The 18,967-nt window shown below is 40.6% G+C and overlaps 1 protein-coding gene across 1 annotated transcript in view; it reads left to right on the top strand.

Moving 5' to 3' along the window:
- RYR3 (ryanodine receptor 3) overlaps window positions 1-18,967 on the top strand; it is a 534,646-nt gene that overhangs the window by 159,720 nt on the left and 355,959 nt on the right. The window contains exon 2 of the mRNA XM_053928437.1: window positions 12,317-12,436. Within this exon, the coding sequence (XP_053784412.1) occupies window positions 12,317-12,436 (120 nt within the window). The remainder of the gene's footprint in view (window positions 1-12,316; window positions 12,437-18,967) is intronic.

Raw genomic sequence — 18,967 nt, 5'->3', positions numbered from 1 at the left:
GATGAATTATTGCCATTGCAACAACATGGATGGATCTTGAAAATATCAAACCAAATCTTTACTATAGTTGCATTTGCCCAAGAAACTAGTTTCACCAGTATTTCTCCTGTTAATCTAAATTTAGAAAGAGACAAAAATTATCTTTCTTTTTTTTTTTTTTACCAGACTCACAGAGAGAGATCTTAGGAGGCTGAAGAAGATAAGAAAAGCTTGTTTGTCTGCTCGATTGTCAGATACCCAGTATCTCTTAGCTACAGTTGTCTTAGGAAAAGCAGTTTTCCATTTGGGAAGTTCTCCTGGCTGGCTCACCAAAACTGTCAGGGAGGGGGAGAATTAATTTTATTATTAGACCTACAGGTGGGCTAACAATAAAATGATAAAATTGACGCAAGACTAGATTAACAGGAGAGAAAAAATTAAATATGTACACATGGGAGAATCATAATAAGATGCTGACATTATAAAATGAGGTTCAAAGAAATGATCAAACCAGGCAGCCTTTAATACTTTTTAGACAAAGAAACAATACATTTGTAAGAAATTGATAGGACAAAAAATGGTGGTGCTCATTAGAAAAGAATATAAGCAAAGTTTGGGCTTGGAAAGTAAATTAGTAAAGACATTACAAGGTTTATTTTTACAGGCTTTTTGACTCTGAATTTTTGAACTCTTATGATAAGTTTGTCCCCTAGCCCTCAGGAATGGGACGGGCACCTATCATGGAGATTTCTTTCCTGCTTTTATGGGGACAGAGAAGAGTCAGAGAGCTCCTCTATCTCCTGCTGCTTCTTGAGTGATTTTAATTCCAAATAATCACTATGCCCTTGTGAGATATCTTGGGGAAGCCTGGCCTGGACACCAACAGTGGGTATACTCATAACTAACTTGATGAGATTTTTGAGCATTTTATGAAATATGAAGTGCTTAAACCAGTGCCTGGTATGATTTCCTTGTATTTGAGTTGCCTGCCTGCAACTGACTTCTCTTGTGCTGTTTACTCATTGTGTTCTGACAGGAACAGCCTTGCTGAATTGGAATCCTCAAGGGCAGGAAGTTGTTGCATACCGATAGCTGACTTTTAACCCCACATGAGACTCTGACACTCAACTCTGAGTCCTGCCATAGTTAGGATGTGTTGAGTATTCCTGTCAGTAGAAACAGGCTTGACTTGACTTTCAAGGGTCCTCTGTCTCTTCATGAGGCATGTCTTATGATCCCTAGCAGTGTCTAGTTTGGATTCCAGACTTTTGAGCACTGTGGTCTACAGCTTTTCACTTAAATTTGACCCACCATTCTGACCCACTATTTCCCCTAACCTTCATTCTTTTAATTTGAGAAGCATTTGTTACACGTTTGACATATGGCTTTAGGGATACAAGACAAACAAATTTTTGCCTTCTAAGCAGAAGAATTCTGATAAAAGGGATTTTAGATAAGAAATCTAAGAATTACAATATAGAGGGGGAAGAATAGAAACGTATACACAAGAGCCCTTCCTGAGACAGAAAAGGTGTCAGGGAGGAAAGAGATATAGCTCAAACATCCCTCCCTGCATTTTTGCCTTTGTCTTAGATTTTTCTGGTTGTCAATTTCATCATCATCTCTGAAAGCCACAAGTCTGTCTGAGTAGGTATATTCAACATACTCAGGAGGGGAGCTTCAGGAGGGGAGATCCCAAGCCTGTCTTGTTTACCACTATACCCCAGGCCATGAGACAGAATGCAGAGCATCAGTCGGCATACAAATACTTCTTACATAGATGTATGACTTAGTTCTGAATGGGGCTGGAAGAAACAGATGATTTTTTTAAAGAAACTAGTCTTGGACAGTCCATGAGCCTTTATGTACCATTACATCATAAAGACACTTCATTTGCCTTTACATGACCTGCTTTTAAAGACTTGCCCATCTAAATGTCAGCCCATACAATTCTTTATGATCTACTAACTTCATCAAGCATACTTTTTGAAAAAGGCACAGTGTTCCCCAGCTGTTAGATTTTGTGCGGAAATTGCTGGATTCTTTGTTCTTGCTTTCATTTTAAATTTTACATCTGTCAGTACATTGGACTGATTATGCACATACAAAGAGTATTTGAATGTATCCTACATGTTAGGTACTTTAATTTTGTTTACTTTTTCTACAAATCTTAAAGGAGAAAATTCCAGAAACTACCCTGTCTGAGGCACTGCCTAACAGAAGTAAAAAAGAATCTCAATACGTACTTACTTTATTGTTTAGAAAGAAAAGCAGATGGTACCATGTCTCACTCCCTTGAATATAGATATTGTCAGAAGATCAGGCTAAAAGTGGGTGGGCTGTCATAGGTGCATGGCCCAGGGAATGAGCTATGCCTCAAATGAGAAGCCCAAAGTCCCAGAACAATTGATAAAAGTAAAGGAAATTGATTTAAAAATAAAGAGTAGGTCTAATAACATAAAAATATAGCTATCCTTGCTCAGTTTGTCAAGTGTCTCAGTGGTGCTGCAGTCGAACAGAATTGGATGTTCTCCGTGTCTTGCTGGGGTCACAGTGCTTAGATCACATCAAGATGGAGACACAGTGCAAACTCATCAGCATTTATGATATGAAACTGGGAAACTGAAGTGTCCTGGTCAAATCTCCTTCACAAAGTTAGGTTCAGAGCAATGTTAGATCCTAAATTTTCCTGCTATAAGTTTCTCAATCCTTGCTGCTTCTGAGGTTAGACATGGAACACTGTGATTTGCTTTGGTGTTCTGGGTTTTTCCCCATTTATTCCTCACCCTGGCTGATATGCCTAAAGGAGAAAAAAATCAGAGGGGTATGTGCATGCACCTGGGTGTGGTCACTCTCCTGGTGTCTTCTCATTTGGCAGGAGAGAAGTATTCAAAATGCCAACATTACAATTTTGTAGAAAGCCTTTGTGTAGGAGCTGGAAGAAATGGATTGTTTGTTAAAGAAACAAAAAAATCTTATGGTACCTGAAATCCCTTAGTACCAACCAAATCACTCTTTTTCCATCCTATGAGAATACAAAATTCTAACAACCATTACTTCTAGGAGCACTTGTTGGAGGCCACTGCATTGCTCCATGTCCGGTAGCAGCATGTTATGTAAGACAGGGAATTAATTGCTTAAGTAAGCCCTAGTGCCTGCTTGTCTGTCCAATCAATTTAAGGAAAGGCTCTTCCCTGCAAGTTCCAAAGGGAACCAGGCATGGGAGAGGCTAAGTAGATTTCATAATCACACCCTAAACTCTGCCTGTTTGGGAATGGGAAAAGTAATAAAGAGGGAACAGAACACTGCTTCTGGTTCGTGGAGCAGAAAGGGTCCTTCTGTAGGCTGTAAATGCCTTTTTTGTTTGTCAGTCCCCAACATAGCAAACTATTCCAGCTGAAACTGAGGACTATTTGGTCACTTCCCATGAAGAAATGAAAGCGTATAATGAATTCATAAGTGCTTGTGGTCATTGTATTTAATAGGAAGCAAAATGACTAGTCTGTTATTCAATGACGATTTGAGTGCCTACCATGTACCAGGCATTGTTTTAGGCACTGGGGATGTAATGGTGAGCAAAACAGTGCCCATGAGGGTTACATTTTAATGGAGGAGAGAGATAAGAAAAAAATAAGTATATATTCTTAGGTGGCAAGTGTTAAATGGGAAAAAAATGCAAGAGAAGAAGTACAGAGTGAGAATGGGGTTGTAGCTTTATATGGGTAATCAGGGAGGGCCTCTTTAATAAGGTGACATTGAGCAGACCCCTAAAGGAAGTGAAGGAGGTAGTCCTGCAGATATCTAGCAGAAGAGCATTCTGGGCAAAGGGTTTGAGGAAGGGTCATGTTTCAAAGATTTGAGCTTCTAGAAGAAGGCCAGGGAAGCTGAAACTAAGCAAGTAAAAGAATGATGGAAGAGAGATTGTAGGAAGGTGGGCATATTTTGGGGACCTCACAGACCATGGTAAGCATTCTCCCTTTTTCCTGAATAGGATGGAGAGCCATTGGAGAGTGTTGAGTAGCAGAGAGACATGATTTCAGTTAGATTTTATAAGCCCTCTCTGGGTACAGTATAGGTAAGAAATGTGAGTGTGGAACAAGTCCAGAGGTGACTGTAACAATGACGACAAGAGATAATGGCATGAGCCAGGTGATGATGGTGAAGAGGATGCAAGGTGATCCAGATGGGTGCATTTTGAATGCAGAACATGTAGGATTTATTGTGGATGTGAGGTGAGAAAAAAAGGATCACTGTGACTCTGTTTTAAATTTTAAAAAAAGTTTTCATGAGCAACCTGAAGAATAGAGTTACCATGTCTTAAGATATAGAAGACCACAGGAGGAGCATACTTGGGAGAGATGATCAGGAGTCATATTAAATGTGAGATGTCTATTAGACACCTACCTGGAGATATTAAATAAGCAATTGGAGATAGTGAGTCTAGACTTCAGAGAAGTTGGTACAAATTTTTAAATTATGCAAAAGATACAGATTTCAGATTCATCAGTAGACACATGGTTTTCAAAGCCATGAAATCAAATGAGATCACAGGGAGGGCAGTGCAGGGAAGGAAGAGAACCCTGAGGAATAGTCCTAGAGCACTAATATGGCATTGGGGGCAGGGGTGGTTGGGGGGAGATAAGGATATGTGACCCAGAGACACTGGGGAGGAGCTGCAACTATATGGGAGGAAAATGCAAGCAAAAGAAAATGTACCTACAAGCCAATGAGTCAAGTATTTAAAGAAGAAAAGAATAATAAAGTATATCAACTTTGTCTCTTGGAATTCTGAAATTTCTGTTTTACTGTATTTTGCAACCATCAATGAATAGTAAAGAGCCAGAAATGGCAGCCATCCCTAATTTTTGACAGATTCAAAAACAAGAAGGATTTCTAAAGGCTTCATCGTACTAACACCAACACAGACAACAGCAATAGCAAAGCCCCAGAGATGTCCCAGGGACACAGCATAATGCCAGTCTCTGAGAACTGAACACAGGACTAGTTAGCTTCTTCCTTCAGTCTATAACCTTTGGCTTCACAATTTTTTAAATTATATTAAGAATATTTGTATGTCTCATGGGCCATTGTGGAAGCAAGCAGGGTATCATAGATCCCTTTACATAATCCTATTATTTCCAGGCTGACATCCAGACACTATTGGTACGAAAATTTAAAAGGGGATTTTATTATGCAATTTGATGCATAAGCATTTTTGCTAATTTTATTACTTGTTTTTAAAATACACAGTTATGTCATTAACTTTACAAATATCTCTGCTTTGCTACTCAGTACCAGGCACTATGCTGGACACTGAAGATTCAAAGAGAAATGAGAGGCTCCTGCCCACCAGAAACTCAGAATCTAAGGAAGCAAATAGTCAAAATGATTGATATTTCCAACATACAAGTAGACCATCAGTGTCATTAATTCTTGTAAACAATTGTGGATACTCTCATCATCCCAAAAGCATCTCTTCCTTTCTTAAGAGATGCTTTTAGGGAGATGCTTTTGGATAAAGCCTTAAAATGAACTCTCTCACCCATGTCTAGTATCAGCTCCCTAAAATCATGCCTGATGTTCCAGGTGAGTGGCTGAGACACATCTCCTTTTGTAAAGCAGTAAATGGCTATGGATTTTCCTCTGCAGCAATATCTGTACTTAAATGAGGTCCATGAAATCTGCTGGCCTGCACTCTGTTCCACGTGCTTGCTCCCTGCTCACGAGTTTCTTGGTACCAGTGATGTGCAGATCTAACTATAGGGCTGTCATCAGCTGCTTAGTGTTCTACCTTAAATAGGAATGTCAGCCATTTTGTTTCGTTCCAAAGAGCTCTTTGTAAATGACCCAGAGAGAAGAGGGAGAATCAAGGTGCCCCCAGCCACCAACTCAGAAATGGCAAACATGGTCGTTCTGGCCCCTGAGCTGTGAGCCAGGCCATAAGAAAGAAGCAACAGGGATAGAACAGGCAAGCTCCATTCATTTCAAGTTAAAAGTTCTATAGCTCCAGGAGGACTATAGAAAAACTTGACTTTTTCAGAGATGGCTTGTGATAATAATATGAAATCTAAGCAAAGAGAGCCAAAGGCTATATATTCTTGTTCAGGAACAATCACTCAACACCCTCACAAGCTGAGTCTATGACAGGAATAGCTGGCGCTTGTGTACTGAATAGCTTGGAGGGATGCTGACATACGATATACCTTGGATTTTAATCATTTTCCACACTGCTAGAAGTTTTGGAGTGATGTTTACTCCTTCAAGTGTTGTAGTCATTGGGTACAGAAAAATATTATTTTATGGAACTTGTAGCTCCCTGGCTGTTCTCTCTGGCACTGTGCTCTGTGATTTGGTTACTTTTCAGTGTTGTATGGCCATGTGAGAGGGCTGGGAACTATCTATTTTTATCGGCACCCTCACCATGTCTTACAGTCAGGAAGACGTGAATTCAGACTTATTGCAAAGGTCAGTTTCTTGGTAAGAGAGCCAGTTTGGCACCGTGGTAAAGGGGACTGGCTTCTGATTGACATGGTCCGAGGTTCAAGGCCAGTATCTATTACTTACATGCAGTATGGTGCTAGGCAAACTAACCTCTCTGTGCCTTGATCTCTTTATCTCCATGTAGAGAGTGTTTTATTAGTACTTACCTTATAAGGAAATTGTACACTGAAATGCTGTAGTGTGGTGGCACATAATGACTTCACTAAATATTCCCTCATTAAGGGTGCCTCATTTCTCTGAGCTTTGATTTCCTCATTCTTAAAATGGTTGTGTTATTTTGAATATTAAATTAAATAAAATTGGGGGAAATCTCAGCAGAATGTCCAGTATAGAATGAATACTTGATATTATTATCCATAACAGACCCCAAGGTCTCATTCTTGCTTATTCCTCATTACTTTCTTAATGTCAATATCTGTTCTCTCTTTTTTTATTCAGTTCTGACTCATCAATAAAACAGTGACCCTATCTACAATAACTATTGTTATATGGCTGAGAGCAGAGAAGTCTCTTCTTCTAATCTGATTCCATGTCCCAGTCAACATGTGTTTACCAAACACATTATTTTCCCAGTTTGGATGGGGAAGCAGTTTTCTGCTGTAACAGGGTTTGTAGTTAACCCTTCAGTAAATTCCAGCTGGATACTCATGATGCTTGTGAGTATCATGACGAGTGTACACATGAAGCAGATGTGGGCTCTGCCTTCGAGGGCTGCAAGGGCAGCTGAGAGGAGTAGGAGAGAGAGTATGGATAGAGTCAGCCAGGACTGGATACCAGGCTCTACCCCTTGCCACTATGAGATCTGAGACAAGTTATTTAACTGCTCTTTATAAGGGCACCTCATTTGTCAAGTGGAGATAACAGCAGTACCTACAAAATAGTATTAATTGAAGCTTAAATGGGTCATTGTGCATAAAGTACAATGCCTGTCAGATAGTCAGAGATCAGTAAATGTTAGCCATTTCAAATTATATAATATAGTGGGGATAAGGCATACAAGTAAATAACCATAATGCAAGAGCGATATTGCTATAAAAGTTCGGAGAGAAGAGAGATTACTTGGGCTTCATGGAAGAATGTGAGATTTGAGCTAAGCTTGGGAGGATAGGTAATATATGAACATGGAAAAATAGAATAAATAGGGGCAGCTTTAGAATTAGAGACAGCATGAGTAAGGACATGGAGGTCAAGAAGACCAAAGAGTTTTATTGGGAAGAAGTTGGAAAAATAGGTTGGAAAGCAAAGGTCCTCAGATGCTCACGTAAGCAGTTTGTATTTGTTATGTGGGTAGTGGAGAGAGTGTTATTATGGATTTTCAGCAGGAAAGTGATGAGGTCAGAGCTATGACTCTGGTGTTGTAATAGCCTTGTCTTGGTCTCTAGACCTCCAGTCTCTCCCTCCTCTGGCCCATTTGCTGTTGGATAAAGGGGGGAAGACTCAGAGACAGGAGATGACCTTTGAGCCTGGGTTGCTGAGAGGTTGGATATGTCATTAACAAACATAAGGAGCATAAACACAGACTGAAAAGGAAGCCTTTCGATGCATTGGGACATATTGAGGTATTCATACATCCATGGATGTAGTTAAGAATAGGTGAAGGTTTGGAACCTTAGAATGCCACTAGGCTGGAGGGAAAGAGGGCATCACAACTCCTGAGTAGAACTGGAAGGCTGAAGAGTGGAGAAGATTGCTAAGGGAAAATGACAAGGACCTACTCTTGGATGATCCCTATATTTACAGGCAGCAGGAGAAAGAGACCATGAGAAGGCTCCACCAGAAAGGGAGCTAAACCAGGAGAACAGAGTTGAATAAAGGAATGGAGGGGTTTCAAGAGGGAACATTTTGTGGGAGCTGGGAAGACTTACTTGGGTGACAGTAAGGTAATAGGAATGAAGGAAAGATATAAGGCTAGAGGTGAAGGGGAGAATTCACCTGGGTGGGGGGCACTATAAAATTCAGTCAGGCACCTTTTGACTTACTTGGTAGAAGGCAGAAAAACCTTCATGATCTTACACATATTATTTCCTGGGATGTAAGAGATTGGCACCCCTCACCTTAAAGATAGAGTCTAGGTCTGAAAGTCCTACCACTGATTATGGTTCCTTCTGACCTATCACTTTCTTCTCTTTAGTTATTTGATGTTGACTGAGTTGAATCTGCTGTGAGTCCTACAAAAAAGGGAAAATTTTATGGGTATGTTCCAGTGAAATCCAAGTTCAAATAAACTAAAAATGTATTACCAAAAAAAAAAAAATCTCATAAATTTTTAGTGGAACAAAACCCAAGAATTGTGTTATTTTCTCTAAAAAATGTATCATTCTTCAGAAAAAGTCAAGAACCATATGATCTCCTTCATATGTGGAATATAAAACAGAAAGCAACAAATGAACAAGGCCAAAAAACAAACAGAAACTCAGAGACACAGACAAAAGATTGGCAGTTACCAGAGGGAAAAGGAGTGTGGGAGGAGGCAGAAGAGGATCAAGGAGGCCAAATATATGATGATGGAAGGAGACTTGACTTTGGGTGGTGAACACAATGCTATATACAGATGATGTATTATAGACTTGCACACTTGAAATCCATATAATCTTCTTAACAAGTGTCACGTCGATACGTTTAATAATTTTTTTTAATCTGTCATTCCCCTTCCTGGGGTAGCAGAAATAATGGAGATAGCAGTGCCCTTTAGGAACCGGTAGTCTTGATGGAGGAGAGCAAGAATAGCAAAAGTAAGAGAACAAGAAAGCAAGAAAGAGAAGAGTGGGTTCACAGAGTAAGATAAGTTAGTTTGGGATTTTAGAGTTAGAATTGTCCTAGATAATGAGATGGCATGTTCATGATAGTGTGTTACTAAGGCAGAGTAGAAGGTCAACATGTTTGTTTTGAATGGATTGTCCACATAAGCCTTGAAGTTACTTGGAATGATGACTGCAGTGGCGTGGAGAAAGGCCGTCTGCTGGCCTTTCAGCCATCGGCTCCATGATTACAGTACTTACTGCTCTTGTCTTATAAAACCTGGTGTGCTCTGCAGTGTCCTGGCAGAAGGCTTCATCATTTGAAGGTAGTCAATAAATGTGTGTTGAATACACACCAAAATTTCTATCAGATTTTCTGATTGTCATTAAATGTCAGATAAGTAGTAACTGGACTGTTGATAAATTGCCAAAGAAGATGTGGAGATTGACTATCACCTACTTCAAAATGTAAGAGTTTTTGCATTTGAGTAAAAAAGTAATGGTCTGAATTTGGCACTGGGGGATTCGAGGAGAGCATAAGCTTCTGAGGCGATACCACATATGGAAGAATTTGCAACCTCCATCTAAAGGGGCTTCCTTGGAAATGGTATTCTATGGAATTCCTAGGCCTCATTTAAAGCAAAGGCAGAAAGGAAGGTAGATCACAGGAGAAGAGGAAGTCTACACTGGTACAAGGATGAGTAAACTAGGTAGGGCGGCACCTGGAAAGGCTCGTGTCCTGTGCTTTACTAGGGAGAGAGAGGAGTAATGAGATGGGTTGAATTAGCTCATCTCATGATTCCAAGTGGGACTTGGGTGCAAAGATTTCAGTGTTATGCACTTGAAGGCTCCAGATGTCTGTCTGTTGAAGGTTTGTGGAGCTAATAGCTGCTGTCTGGAACAAAGGCAGGTACAGGCTGCCACTCCAAGGTAGTGTCTGTAGCCAGGTCAACACTGAGCATACAGTTCGAGACAGCAGGTAGAAGACAGGAAAAGTGTTTGGAGATGGCAAATCTGGCTTCCAGTCCCACACCTGTCTCTGTGCCACCCTGAGTGATGACCTAGGAAATCACTTATGCTGGACTGCACTTCAGCAAATGGTTATTGAGCCAGGACAGGTTTGTTTATTGCATGATTAGCTGATTGGCAGCCTAGGTTATGAGGGTGTGAATTATAGGACAGGTAAATTTCAGAAGACAAATAGAGACTCAAGGCAGCTAGTGCAAGGTCAAGCCACAGTATTTTGCACTCCTTTGGGTGGAAAGGATGTGGGAAATGAGATCATGAAAAGAGATTCTCTAAGACATATAGTAAAGAGAAAAGTTCTCAACTTTCACCAGGTCATGAAAAGTCTGGTCCATAATTACACTCCTATGATTTCCAAATGCCTTTTTTTAAAACTGGTAAATTGTGTGTTGGTGGTAGATATTTAATATTTTTCAATTAGGGGGTCCTCTTGATATTTTGGACAAAAATTGTATGTTTCAAAGACATTGTATTCAAAGACATGTTTCAGTTGTATGTTTCTTGCAATATACACACCATTTGTCTCACACAGCCCCTGCATCCCAATGTACATAGCACCCTGGATCATTTTGACAGCTGAGAGTACTACCCATCGCCCATGCCCGTTAGGAGAATGACATGGCCACTGATTGCCTAACGATTTGGGGGAGACTCCACCTGGGGAAAAACTTCATCCTCCTCACAGATTTCACAGATTTCACGTTTTGAAAGAAGTGATTTTCTGGAGTTTTCTTCAGTCTCAGTCCAAATGAAGACCATAAATTCTGACTTCACTAGAATCAGAGGCTCTTGAATTTATTATTGACTCAAAGTAATAATGGACAGTGACATTTCAGTACTCGTATAAGTGTAGAACTTTTTCTTCCTTTCAATCTTCTTTTCATATATGGTTTGTGGCTTCTTTCATATCCCTGTAGCCCCTGACCAATCTCTGGGCACCTGCAGACACTTTGTTCGAGTCTGGTGCTACTGAATCTCTTCATCTTCCCACCCGGTGGAAGAATTTTATTTTTCCATATGACACCATTAAGAAAACATTGTTTCTATTTAATCTGCCTGGACAAACTTTAACACCACGGGACATGGGAATGAGTCAGGGAAACAGGAGACTTATAGCTAAGGAGGGAGCTCCATTTGGCTCTTCTCATTACTCCTTTAACTTAACCGCACCTGAAATCTTTTTGAGGTTTGAAGCCCAAAGTCAAATGGTGGTAGATAGAGGGCATGGACTAATAGATTGGAGGATCAAGAATGAAGGAATTGGTAAGGAAAGTGTTTTCCTCCCAGCCTCAGGCAGGCTGTGTGAGAGGAAAGCATATTAGTGAACATGGAGATCAGCCTTGTTTCTGACCATCAACAAGAGAAATGCCAGTCAAACAAGGTCTCTGCAATTTTAAGAGGCTGCTTTTGAGCCAGAATGACTCCTCTACTTGACCTTCAGTTCCTTCTTTCAATCTGAACCTTCAGGGAGTCTTTCAATCTTCCTTGCCAATATGCCAAAAACATCTCTTGTTACCGTCCAGGTTCCTTCTGTGGGATCTGGCAAATATGTCACCCACTACATATACCCCTCCCCCAATAAAACATGACTCTCGCCTCCTCCACAGCCTCCACAAAGCATGCTTTCCCACTCTGAATTCCACTTCCCTCTGGTCCCTGCTGTGGTCTCTGTTCCCTCAATCACATCTTCTTGTTTGATTTCATATTAGGAGAGATTGCTTAGGTTTGCTTTCACGGTCACTCAAGTGTTGAGATCATCCACTCACCTGGCTCACCTGGGGCGTGTGCACTGTAGACATCTTAGAAGAGAGGCCCATGCTATATATGTATGTAGTATGTCTACTCCGTGTACTTGCTCCCGGTGACTCCACGCCAGAATCTACCTCAGGGGAGGTACTCAGTTATGCCATGTGAATATAGGCATGTGAATAAAAGTCTCCTTTATTTAGTATTCAAAAGCACGTGCCTCTCAGCATACCTGAGAAAGATACAGCCAGGTGGCTTGGGGGCCCGGTTCCACATGGAGAGGCAGTCCTGGGCTACTCTCATTTGTTTGTCTGTTCTTATGGCAGGAAGATGAAGTGGTTCTCCAGTGCATCGCGAACATTCACAAGGAGCAAAGGAAGTTCTGCCTGGCAGCCGAGGGACTTGGCAATCGCCTGTGCTTCTTGGAACCCACTTCAGAAGCCAAGGTGAGATTGGTTACCTGCTGGGCACCTTCCCCCTTGGCCTCCCAAGCACTCTTTTAGGGGATGGGGCTGCTGGGAGATGGTGATGATGGTGAAGATATTTAAAAAGATACTTTTATTTGTATTTGCTAAAGTTTCAGGTGTACATCATTATAATTCAACATCCGTATATACTACAAAGTGATCACCCCCAAAAGTCAAGTCTAGTTACTATCCATCACTATGCAGTGGACCCCCTTCACCTCTTTTGCCCACCCTCAGCCCCCTTTCCCTCTGGTAACCACCGATCTGTTCCCTATGCCTATGAGTTTGTTTTTGTCTTGCTTGTTCATTATAAAAAAAGAACACATTTATTTTTAAAATGGGAAGTAGATCAAATTTAAAACATACCATATTTGCCATGTATGATGAACACTTTTTTGCCCAAATTTTTGAGAGAAAAATAAGGATGTACATTATACACGAGTGCAATTATTACCAGGGGTATAATAATCTCATGTATAATGTGCACAAAACTGTGGGTGCGCATTATACACAGCAAAATACAGTAACTCCCCAGCCCAAGAAACGCTTTAGTAGGAACCCACAGCGTGGTGAAGAATTAGAGGCGCCTTATTTGTCAGTGTTCACTGGGGCAGAAGGGAGGCCTTGATGTCACTGTCCCCTTTCATGGAGGAGGTTCTTTTAGTATTCCCAGAATGCCTTTTCTTGCTATTAATCCTTAGAAATCTGAGTGGGTGTTCTTAACTGCCGACTGTCCTGTATTGCTACAGGGACTCACCGGTACTTGGGCCTGTGCTCGCAGCACACACACTGTTCTGAGTTCTGACTGTGCTGAGATTGTAACTCTTTGCCTGTTGTGACCTGGGGGGACAGAGAAGAAATTTTGTTCAGGCCCCTGCCTGCGGGATGGCGTGTAACATCATGTCTCTTCAGCCAAACTTTTTTTCTTTAATTTTTGGACTGTTGCTGCCTCTTATAATCTGTATGTCAAGTGGATCTGTGTGCTCCTTGTTCTCAAAGTACTTTGCAGTCCTGGCAAAATGTTTCTATCAGTCAGGGTTCTACAGAGAAACAGAACCAACAGAATCTCTCCCTCTCTCTACATAGGTGGGTGGGTGAGAGAGTGGGTGGGTAGGTGGATGGGTAGAGCAGGTAAGTAGAAAGATAGGCAGATAGAGATTTATTTTAAGGTATTGGTTCATGCAATTATGGGATTGGCAAATCTGAAATCTACTAGGTCAGATCAGCTGGAAGCTCAGGCTGGAGCTGATACTGTCTTGAGGCAGAGTTTTCTTCCCTTAGTTTTTATTATTAAGGCCTTCTGATTGGGGAGGCCCACCCATCTTTTTCAGGGTAATCACCTTTAAATCAACTAATCACCTACAAAATATCTTCACATCAAAACCTAGGTCAGTGTTGGATTAAATAACTGAGTACTGTAGCCTAGTCAAACTGACACAGAGCTTACCACCCTCCAAGCTCAGTTTTCTCAGAGCACTTTTTTTTTCTTAAATCAGTCAGGTTACATTTTCCAGTAGGACCGGCTGATTGGCTTGTCATTTCTGCACATGAACATATACAACGCAAGCACACATGCAGAGTCTGACTCAGTCCTAGACCACCAGATGCGCCCTGAGATGAGCTCATCTCCCGGAAAGCCCCCTCCTCTCCATCCCGATCTCTCCCGAGTAGGTCACTGATGCACACATACAGTCATCTGTCTGGGGCACGTGGGGCCAGTAGCGGTAGGACAGAGTCTCATTAAAAGTAATGGCAGAGCAAAGAGGTAAGGAAGATTTTTATCTTTTTAAAGGTCTTTGACTTGATTTCCCTGAGGCCTTTTCTCATTTGCTTTTGTCCTTACCTAGATATTTTTCTTTTCATTCCCAGCAGTCTGAAATAATAGGAAGATCATTAGATTAGAGTCAAGAAGTTAATTCTTAACCATTAGCTAGTCATGTGACCACAGGCAAGTCACTCAGCCTTATTTTCGGTTTTCTCATCTACCAGAATGAGGTGCAGTCTGTGGAGTGGAAAGAGTGTTGCCTGAATTAGAAACCAGTGTGACCATTTGCTAATCATTCTTAGAGGAGGGCATGGGATGGAGGTTTAGGGCACAGGCTCTGGAGCCAGACTGTCAGAGTTTGAATCCTGTCTCCACCACTCAGCAGTTAAGCCAGAAGTTTGAGCAAGGTACCTCACCTTTCTGAGCTTAGTTTCCATTCGCTCAATGGGAATTTAACAGTAACTACCTAATAAAGTTATTATTAGGATTAAGTAAGTCAATACATGTGAAGTGCATAGCACTTTAGGTTGTCTAGTACATGGCAAACTCTGTATAAACACTCGATATTAAGATTTAATCTTACCTAAACCAGATAACCTAAAAACAGATTAAAAAGGACTTTATATCATAACCTAAAAATGCTTTGTATTCCCCAGGTATAGAAATAATGATTTATGGTTATTAAAAATTTCATATATGTGCTTTTGTTGATTTACTTTTGCTTCTCGGAGTAAATGGCCAGGTTAGCAGTAGTGGTGTCAGGAGCATGAACAGCAGTAAAGTGCGTTCCTAAAGGGACATACGTCTTGTTGCATTTGGCACATGCCCAATGGCATTTCATGAGTGTATGCCTCTTTTACACATGGTTATTAATGAGGAAAGTACACCATGAGAACTTCTCATACAGAATCAGGGTCAAGTTCATAGAAAGGCTAGAGTAGGTATTCAGAAATTCCTGTCACCGTTCCTGGGAGCTGCCTGCTACATGAACCCATTTTCTGTGGCTTCAGTCTTTGCTGCAGTCAGCAACAGCTATGCATACATTCCTCTGGCAGGTCTCCTCCCTTTTCAATAAACATTTCACCTAATTCTCTACCATCCAATTTCACAGCTAGCTGGACCATTGTTAGATTCTTGGAAGCTAATGTAAGCTCACTTTATGCAGTGAAGTGAGAAGGTGTATTCCCAAGCTTGGCACTGGGTATGAGGCACTGACATTAAACACCACTCTTATCAGAGCCAACCAGTGACCTTGGGCTTTTCTAGTCAGGGGTATTTAAAGCTAAATGAAACTCAGAGAAAATTGAGATGCACTCTAAGGACAAGAGATAAGTTTCTCAAAGTGTATTTTTAGTGTACAAACCCTGAGAAAAGGAGATCCTAATGAAGCCAGGAGTGACAGAGTAGAAGAATAAAAAGCAAAAGTGTAAGAATATCAACACTTGCTACAGACATGGAGGCTATTTAGCACATTGGAGAGCTCTCGTGACTTTGATTCCTGTATGCTATTCGACCCTTCCTTGAAGGTTTCCTGAAACTGCAGCTATTAACTGATGGAAGCACCACCATTCATCATCCCTTTCAACTAAGCACAGCTCCAGGAATTAAAAGTCATCTTGTTTTACAGGAAAGACTCAAATCATAACCAGAAAACATGGAGAAGAAACATTGCTTCTTTATTTTATTTATAATAGCAGCAAATTATTTTTGTTTTGTTTTGTTTTCAGTCTTCACCCGAGGACATTTTTTCATTGCTTTAGAGATAGAGGAAGGGAGACAGTAAGGGAGAAAGAGAAACGTTGAAACAAGAGAGAAGCATCAATCAATTGCCTCCCATACACGCCCCAACTGGGGATTGAACCCACAACCTAGGAATGTGCCTTGACCAGGAATCAAACCTGTAGCCCCTTGGCTATGGATGATGCTCCAACCAAGGGAGCCACAGCAGCCAGGGCATAGAAGCAGCAAATGTTTATTTACTGTCATTTTTAAGTAGAACATTTGTTTTCAGGAACAAGAATTTACTATTTTTCCTCTGGTCTTTAGTGTGTGTGTGTGTGTGTGTGTGTGTATCATCTGTTTTGTATCTGCAGTGTTCAGTGTCCACCACAGGGTCTTGTTTGGTTCAACTTGACATTCAGACTCAAAAGACTTTCATAGACTATTTGGCACCAGCTGAGAATTTCATGGATTATTTGGCACCTATTGAGTCCGCTCAGTAAGACAGGAGCCACACCTTGCCTGCTGGGAAGTGTCAAGCACTCCTATAAAAATCCTTGCAGTGGTACAGTAGTTAGCTTCTGAATTTCCCACTCCAGATGAGAGCTCAGATGCAAAGAGCCAAGGTCTACCTCAGGCAGGTATAAGAGTCACCATGGCTTAAAAGCCTCTTGAACTACAGGAGCTGATGTATCTTGTAACAACTCCACAGTCATAGCCTCGGGGCTCCCCACAAAGAACCACACCAGCTACAAGAGTCTTCACACTTAGGGAATCACAAAGATATGCCTTCCTCTAAGGTGTTGGTAGTCATCCTAGTCCAGAAGCAGGATACCAGCCAGGGACCATTTTCCCGGTAAACAGTGTTCCCTAGCAACTTAATTCACACATCAATTTTATCAGCTTGTCCCAAGAACAAAACTAGACTGCTAACTGAAGATAAATTCTCATTCACAAGGAGAAAAGAATTTCATAAGTCATATCCCAGAGTAATCTTCATTGATGACAATTCTTTAACTACTGTGGCCTTGTCAGATTTGGGGGAGCACCAACACCTTTCCAAATCCTTATTTCTACTGTCTTTAATTATAGATCATCACCAAAATGTAGGAAGACTGCAGGAACTTTTTATTTAAAATCAGTTTCAAAGAACAAAGATTTGTTTGTTTCATGAATTTTAGTGAGGATGAAACTGAAATTCACAAACTGAATCAGCTTACCTGGGGTCCTTGACAAGCAGAAGGCAGCCTGAAGCCTTCTGGCTCAGGGGTCTCAGAATGAAGTTCCACCTCTCTCCTGAGGAACACTTTGTCTTCCTAATTGTGGTTTATTCAAAATAAAATTTCAGTTTCAAGTCCAGTTTCCAAACTGAAAATTTTCAGGAAAAATTTATTCCTGTTATTTCCACTTCCTCTGTTGAAAATGAAGAACAGTCTGCTATGGTTTCGCACAGTTGTATAGGCTCTCAAGACCCCTGACTCACCATCCGTGCTTGTGCAAACATTATTATGCAGATGACATCAATTAAGATGGAATTCTAGGCTAAAAATAACTTATTTCTATTATTTTTCTCTTTCTCTCAGAGATAGATTTACTGTTTACTCCTAAAAAAATAAGCCTTTGCAAATATATAGTGACAGAAGTTTGACCCAAGGTTGCATACTCTTTGAACTTCTGATTGATACTTTTGTGGGTATTATTTTCTCTGGACTGGAGATCTTATGCAAGGTCAAACTATAAAACTGTTCTCAAAAATCTCCCTTGTCATGTAATATAAATAGACTTACAAGTTGAAATTTTGAACTATTTTTTTTTATGTTTATCAGGCATCATGTGCTGTATTCCACTCCTGTGTAATCTTTACAGCCCCACAGAGCAAACAGTTTTCACTTTCAGATAAGAAAGGTACAAGAAGTTAGATGGTTCAGTAACTTTCTGAGGATTATTCATTCCAAACTCCAATCTCTATCTAATTTCTATAATACTCAGCAATAAAAGTATCATGGATCCAACTTGAGGATAAAGAAGACATTTTTTATGTGGCTAGATTTCAAGAATACCTGTCTGGATCTTCCTACCCACTCAAACAACCTTCTTCATCTGTCCTCTGAATACCTGACATTCCAAAGCTAGAAATAGGTATTTTGCTTAATTGAAACAAACCTCCAAAATGCAAATGTTCTGAGAGAGCAAATGAAGCAGTTTAAAATTTTATAGGTAACTTTTCCCTGTATGAATGAAATTATCATAGGGTATATTTTTCTAGAAAATGCATTTATAAAAGGGGATAATCAGCAGATCACTAAAAGCCTCCGTATTGGAACACAAGGCACAGAAATACTGTGAGTGGGGAAGTCAGAGCATCTACTGCATTAATTATGATGGATTACCTGCCTTTTCACCTGCCCTTCCCCATTCTGGGACCACGGAAGTCAGACTGCGCAGTACAGAAGGCAAGAAACATGACCGTGGAGCCAGGCTGCCTGGACTGGTAATTCTGCCTCCACGGTTTAACAGCGTTTTGATGGGGAGGGGAATGGCTTCCCTTCCTTTGCCTTACTTTCCTCACGTTTAAATCTGTACCCATCTCATAGGACCATTATGAAGATTCAGTTACAAGGGTTCCTAATTGTACACCTGACCCTTGGAAAACATTAAGGGCGCTGATGCCCCCCAATTCTGCACAGCTGAAAATCTGCACATAGCCTTACTGATAACATAGTCAATTAACACATATTTTGTATATTATACTATATTCTTACAATAAAGTAAGTGTGAGAAAAGAAAATGTTAAGAAAACATGAGATTCATCTGAGTTTTTTCAAATTGTTACAGATCTCCAAGAAACCTTCCAATATATTTATTGAGAAAAATAAATATATTTCAAACCTGTGTTATTCAAAGTACCTAAGACAGTGCCTGACCCAAAGTACTATTTAAGCAATGAGTTTATTATCCCCAACAGAGGCCCAGATACACATTAGGTCCTCAGGAACCATTGCTTAACTCAGTTAAGTGTCCCATGT

Source organism: Desmodus rotundus, chromosome 7 (assembly GCF_022682495.2).
Source record: "Desmodus rotundus isolate HL8 chromosome 7, HLdesRot8A.1, whole genome shotgun sequence".
Taxonomy (NCBI): domain Eukaryota; kingdom Metazoa; phylum Chordata; class Mammalia; order Chiroptera; family Phyllostomidae; genus Desmodus; species Desmodus rotundus.
This window is presented reverse-complemented; position numbering and strand designations above follow the sequence as displayed.